Source organism: Nestor notabilis, unplaced genomic scaffold (assembly GCF_000696875.1).
Source record: "Nestor notabilis isolate BGI_N333 unplaced genomic scaffold, ASM69687v1 scaffold2421, whole genome shotgun sequence".
In the NCBI taxonomy this organism is placed as follows: Eukaryota; Metazoa; Chordata; class Aves; order Psittaciformes; family Psittacidae; genus Nestor; species Nestor notabilis.
The window spans coordinates 37739-44542 of NW_009915911.1; the positions used below are offsets into that span (position 1 = coordinate 37739).

At 46.1% G+C, this 6804-nt stretch overlaps 1 protein-coding gene across 1 annotated transcript in view; it reads right to left on the reverse strand.

The window, feature by feature from the left end:
• Positions 1 to 563: 563 nt before the first annotated feature.
• Positions 564 to 6804, reverse strand: part of HSD3B7 (hydroxy-delta-5-steroid dehydrogenase, 3 beta- and steroid delta-isomerase 7) — a 12070-nt gene continuing 5829 nt past the window's right edge. Inside the window, exons 4-6 of the mRNA XM_010024346.1 lie at positions 3007 to 3106; positions 2020 to 2182; positions 564 to 1003 (exon numbers count right to left, since the gene is read on the reverse strand). Of these exons, the coding sequence (XP_010022648.1) occupies positions 564 to 1003; positions 2020 to 2182; positions 3007 to 3106 (703 nt within the window). The remainder of the gene's footprint in view (positions 1004 to 2019; positions 2183 to 3006; positions 3107 to 6804) is intronic.

Below are 6804 nucleotides of genomic sequence, written 5' to 3' on the forward strand. Positions count from 1 at the left end.
ATTTCAAAACAGATATAATATTCCATACGTTCAGAATAACAGGAAGCATCTTGAAAAGGGGAATTCTTTATTCTTTTTATTAAACCCTAAAACAAAGCAAGAACTTGCTGGGTTTTCCTTGTTTTCCCTAAAATTACCACTGAAGACCCCTTATGTGTACGAACCATGGCAAGGAAGACATCCATTTACTGAGTATGGAAAGAGATGGAGGCTGTGGAACAAAACTGGTTAAGTGTGTTTGCTGAGCACCATCTCCCATCTCAATCCATGTCATTCCCACGAGTGATCCCCATGCAGCAGTGTCACCACTGGAAGGGGTGAGGCCAGCCAGCCCTTTGCCTGTATGCACATAGCTTCAAATGCACACAGTGTTTTATATGACCCTTCAAACAGCTGAGTTGTTGGCATGACCAGGGTGCATACTTGCAGCCTGACAGTTTTGCTTCTTCTCTGTCTCTGTACCAGGATTTTTAGTGTTTGCAAGATTCCTGCCAAAGATCAGTGCAAAGTTCAGTTGAAACTTGCTGGTGTGATAAGCTCTCTCCTTACCCCAAACATGCTGTTTAGATGCTCTTTTCATGAAGCTGGGGGGGTTCCAGGTTCCCTGTAGCTGCTTTCAACCACTGGGCAGTTCTGTGCTTGCTCTCTTCCCAGGTGAAGAGGGGTTTGTACCCAAAATGCCTGGAGGCTTTGTCTGTCTCATAGGAGAAGGTGGTGACTATTACTTTCAGTAAAGGCAAGTTTAGGAAAGGCTGTGGCTTCCAGAAAGGGTACAGGATGACCTTGATTATCCTGTGCACTTGTATCATTAACCACATCTTCCAGTAAGGAATGTGTGAGCCTAGTCTCACTGAGGGGTCCATACTGGACAACAGCTGATGCCTAACCAGAAAACCTTTTCTTGTTGGAGTGTCATCATAGGCATAATACACTTGTCCTGCGAGTAAGTCTGGTTTCAGCTGCAAGTTCCTTGCGGCAAGAACATGCATCCATGCAACGTTCCCTGGAGAAAGAAGAGGTGGAGAGAAACAGGTATTGAGGAGGAGCTAAATTTTCCTGTTTACTGTAGAATGAGTACATTGGATCTGCTGGATTCAGAGCTGTGAAGTAGGGAAAGCCCTCATCGTGTTACTCAGCTGTACTGTGGAGAGACTGTAGTTAATCCAGACCTCCAAGATCTTTAAACCTTTGGTCTCCCTTTTGAGCTGGACAATTAATGTGTCTTGTGATAGCGGTTCATGTGAAGCGAAAGGGCAGGGTTTTGTAGTGAGAGCGGGATGAATGGGAGGCAGTGCTCGAGGGTTTTATTCCTGGCTCTGCTGTGAGCCTTTGAAGAAGCCACCTGATTTATCTAGGCCTGATTCTTCTCTAACACCATTTTCAAACTACTGGTTTCTGTGCTTTTGGGGAAAGCCGTGTAAGTTACACTTACATGTTACACAGGAGCAACTAAAACTCTGCAGGATTTAACAGGGAGTTACACACCCCTGAAGTGTGTTCAGCACCACAACAAACTCTTTCTCTAGGTTTTGTGTAGTTTCTTGTGCTTGCTAAAATCAATTCTATTGTGCAGCCTTTTTTGCAAGGAACTTTACAAGCAGTGTTAGTTTAATTTCTTCTAGTGAAGAAGAAATGAAGTGTTTTTTCAAACAAGAACCATTCTAAAAGTACCGCCTGAATTTCTGCCTCTTTCCCCCGTATATCCCTTGAAGCAGTTCCCTACAAACTGAAACATCAGATCTCTATCCTTTTTTCCACTGGCTTTGTTCTTTTTAAGCTTTCTAAACATTTTCCCAGAAACAAATAGAAAACCTTCCCCATGAAAACCAGTAGAATCTAAACAAGTGTTTTAAAAATTCTTTTAGCCAGGCTAAGGTTGATGGTTATAAAAGTATCTGTGCTCATTCACCATATTCATCTCTCTGTCCTGGCAGATGAGGGTTAAGCTGAGGTGTAAAATCCTCCGTTACTGAGCCAGGCTGGTAGCACCCCATGCAAAGAGGTCACTCACTCACTCACCCACATACGTGTAATTCCGCTCTGTGTTTTCAGGCTCCAGGAAGTTCAGGACATTGTTCCTGGCTTTGGTGAGCAAATACTGCTCTTGAAGAAACGTTGCTTTCTCCCCATACACGGTGTTTGCACGGATGATGCAGGTTGTGAGTTTACCACCATTGCTCAGCTGTACATCAGGGAGGGATGTGAGTGACTGATGGATTCAGAGCTGAAATCTTCCACAGTGATACTGGGTTTGCTAGATAAAACCAAAAGCTGGGAATACGGGGCTAGAGAAATCTACATTTGCTGAGGCGCTCTGGACACTTAGGGCCTGGTTTGGGTCCCTAAATATGCAAGGAGGTGTGCCCAGTTTGGTATCTTTTAACATCTTCTTTCATAGCACACCTGCACCCATGTGGTGCTCACTGGGAGATGTTGGATGGAAGGTGTTAGTGGCATTAACTCTTCTGCAGTTGTGATGTACAAAGGGGTATTTGCAACAAGCAAAATCAGGTACCAGAGGAAGGCAGCTAAGCTGGCTGGCCTCTGCCTGTAACAGGGAGAGATGCTCCAGGCAGTGATTTAGGACACAAGACTCATTTTTACATTCTGCTTCGTTCTTCAGAAGAACTCATCTGTCTGCTGACTGCACTGGGAGCCTAAAAAGCCTGGCCAGCTAGCTAAGGTGGCTTCCTCTGGGTGCACTAGTATTTTTGATTCTGAAATCACTCAGGCATGTCTGAAAATTACCCCCATGTGCAGTAGGAGCTACATTCTGTGATTCTAGGTGAATCTGGTGTCTTAGGCTGTATTTTACCCAGCTCTTTCTGAGGTCACATCCCTTCTGCTGGGGTTAAAGCACAGGCTCAAAGTGCATCTTATGCATCGAGTCAAGGCAGTGGTAGAATACACACTGATAGGAGTTGTGGGGTCTTTCTGACCGTCTCTCTCTCTCCTTCCATCCATCCTGTGCTGTAATACCAGGGGTGCTACCATTGGCTCTTGTACCTTTTTTCCATTGGCTTCAAATACAAGTTTTTCTGCCATGGCTTTTGTCTTCCCATAAGGCAGCTCCGCTTCCCCATTGTATCTGGTGTCCTCATTTCCTCTGAAACAGATTGTGACACATGGTGAGTGACCATGGAGTAGAGCACAGGGCTCGGAGACAGTCGTCACAGCATGATTTATTCTGCAGTCTCTCCTCTCCAGGGACTTACCACTGGCTGTGAGTTACGTGAAGCTGAGATCCTTGCTGCAGTTGGGGAGAAATAGGCCTTCAGAAACACCAGCTGGTTCTGGCTGTTCACAGGCAGGTTTGCATGAGGGGAGTGGTTTGATTTCCAAGAGCTGGGTTTGTTTGTGTCTAATAGTGTGATTGAAGCAAATAACATTCTGGCAGGCAAATGAGAAGAAGGTGGAGGTACTTTTTTAAGCAACTCACAAGTGGCTGAACAAGGTGGAAAGAGCGCAAGAAGATGGAGGGCAGGAAAATGAGAGCAATCCTACTTCAGTTTTTCATTAGAGAAAAGCCTTTCATGAGCCATAAACTAAAAGGAGAAGCTGCTGCTTAATTCTCTCAGAGTTGATTAGAGTATGGAGACATTTGCAGGTGATGTGACAGAGCTGCTGGTGATCTCCTGGAAGACACACTATCAGTGGGTTTGTGCTGGGATTAATCCTTCATCTCCCCTAGCAAATTACATTTGAGAGGAAGAGGAAAGAAGTGGACACATGATGAAGGGCAAGGAGGGCTCACAGCCCTGCTGGGGACACTTGGTTCCCACTACGAAAGACAGCTTGCTCCTCAGCCTTCTAACTTACAGCTGCAAGGAGGAAGGCCCATAGAATCTAACATGTAACTTGGCCTCACAGGCCCTGAATGATTCCAAGGAGAAACAAGAGAGCAGCTCTATTCCCTACCATGGTGCTGGTGTTCTGTCCCAGTGGTTCCACATCAACATTAGTCCATCTCAGGACTTGGTTAAGCAGATTTGGTGGGCTCTGGAGGAGCCCTGGGGTGAAGAAACCTTGTTTGAAGTATTGGGAAGGACCATCAGTTAATACCATGTGGCCCTTTCCTGCCATGGGTGGGCTCTCCCTCCCTCTGTGTGCTGCAGGAGACTCATTTCCTCTTTATTTTGCTCTCCTAGAGAAGTTCACTCGAGGCAACACAGACTGTGCCAGGGCCGGGGTACCCCCACACAGAGCAATGAAGCTTTATCAAGCTCCTGTTGCACCTCTTTGGAGGGGTAAGTGCCTGTGACAGCTCCTGCAGCAGAGGTCTTTCTGTCAAACACTGGGCCTCGGGGGAGCAAGCTCTGACTCAGGCTCCCCAGCTGACCTTGGGCAACTTGCTTTTCTATGCTCCATGTGTAAAACACGGATAATGCTGCTGCCTCCCTCTTGCCTGTTTGTCAGCCTAGTTGTGTGGCAGGTATCCCAGCTGAGATCAGGGCTGCCTTGTGCTACAGCAACAGAAATAAACGAGGAGCATCAGCAATACAGCCTCCTCACCCTGAGCTTTTAGCACAAAACCCTCCTCCCCTTCCCTGTGTTTAGGGTGATGAACAAGAGACAAGCCAGGAAACAAGCAAGACAAAAGATGGATTGTGCATGGTTTAGTGCAAGCCCGGGAGAAGCCCGATACAATCAGGGGGTTATCTGGAAGTTCTGGGTTTAATTGCTTTCTTTTTTTAATCCCAATTTATTTTTTTGCCTTGCAAAGCTTTTAAAAAGGAGCTTCACAAAGGGGCAAACCTGCCTGCTGCTCCTGGGCTGCAGAGCACTGCTCCTGTTTGCCTTCCCCCACCCCTTGTGAAGCTGGGTAGTAACAAAGAGCTCAGCATAATGCTTTTGCTTTTCAAAACGATCACAGATAAGCGAACACTAATAAGACTGGAGCAGCATTGTCAGAAGATATCTCAGCAGTGGCTGTCTCAGAGGGATTGAGACTGACAGAGGCATTTTCTATTATTGTCGGATGCTGAGGTGTGAGCATTATCCCTGCACCCATCACCCTGTCCAGAGACTAATCACGCTTTGTCTGGGTCAGTTCCCAAGCACATAAAAGTGAGTTAACTAAAGTGTATGAGGAATGATGGAGAAGGGGGATAGAGAAAAAGAAATAGGCAGGATCGTGGGCTGGGAGGGAGAGGAGCAGAGCAGACAAGGTGGGGATGGGGGAGGTGAGATGAGGAGGAGGGGGAGAGCTGCATCACCTGTGATTTCAGTCTGGAAGACAGAGCCGTATTTTGTTGCTTTCCAGCCATCCCTGGGCTCCCTCCTGAGACAGGGGGTGGAATTTTTGGCTGGGGGCTGAGCCTTCTCTCCTTTTGCAGTGTATAATTCCCTCAGTTTAAAAATCAGAATCACTGGAGAGCAAAGATCATTCTCTCAGGCTTTTTCCAGCATCATGGGAGAGCCCGAGTGTGTTCTGCAAAATGGGTTAAAGGCTCTAGGTGCTGGTGTTACTTGCATTTGTGGGAAAGCACTGGGAGTTGGAGGGCAGAGGTTGTTCATGTGTAGCTCTGTGAGCATCAGCCCACTTGGGTTTTTGCTTGTACCTGTTGATGCCATCATTGCAAGCCAAAGGATTGGCCTCTCAGGCAAGATTTGGGGTAGATTTGTTAAAACATCTATTCACATCTCTCTCTTCAGTTACAGGACTGAAATACAAGGATGTGCCCATCCCTACATTCATCTTTAGAAACTGAAGTATGTTAATGACCAAATTCCATAACTTTTCAGTGACACACAGCCCCTAGAGCTCATGGTCCAAGTGGTTTGATGTTTGTTGTTCTCATGATTTTCCTGTTCATAAGCCAGTCATTTGTTCTACAGCTTTGGGTGCTTAAACCCCTTTCAGAACAACGAGGTTATGTCTTAACCTACTTGCAAGTATGAAATTCAGGCTTGTGGGACATTTTAAGTTGTGTCTTAAGCAGCTTTTTTAGCTGAGCACAGATTCCTTGAGCCAAAGGACTGAAGCCTTTCCCCATGAATGCAAGAGGTGTTCAGATGCCAAATCCTGAGCAGGAGTGTCAGCTGACAGTGAAAGTCAGTTCTACCTGGGATATCAAAGATCTATAAGCAAAAAGCCCTCCAAATCCTAATTTTAACCTCTGTCTTTGTATTGGTCCAAATCCTTTGCTGGGGGAGGTTTTCTAAAACGTTGCTGCTTCTGGGTCTGTGGGTCAGTCTCGTAAGAGCCACACACAGGAGAGATGGGTTGAACATAACATCTAACAGTGTAAAGTCCAGGAATTAGCCCTTGTAAGCAAATTGCCAGGAAAAAGGATTTTCAGGGATAGAAAGGTGCAATTTATAGGTCAGATCCAGGTCACAGAAAAGTGTAACTGCATGTAAATACTGAAGGGCAACTTCACACCAAATGCATCTGTCCCCTAAGACTGTGTGGCCAAGTAAGTTTCTTTTGTGATGGTGCTAGAAGAGTCCGTATACATTTGATACACGTTTGATAACAGGAGCTGGGTACAGGCTTGCTAACAATTCACTATAGGGCTGAAAGGAGGAGGGAGAGTGGGCTGGTAACAGTAGAGCATCCCCCGCTTCTTGGATTGACTCAGTGTGAGGAGAGAGCAAAACTCTGACCACACAGTAGGATACAACTTGACCATATCACAAACCTTAAGCATCTCAGACCTTACTGAAACTGGTTTTCTGGCTTAGGCAAGCAGGGCTGTACAAACAGGGGGCAGCCTGGAGGTGCAGTTAGGTCCTACATCTCTCAACCAACTCTTTCTGTCAGTAGTACTCACTGCTGGTCAAGTTTATGTTGGGAAGAGC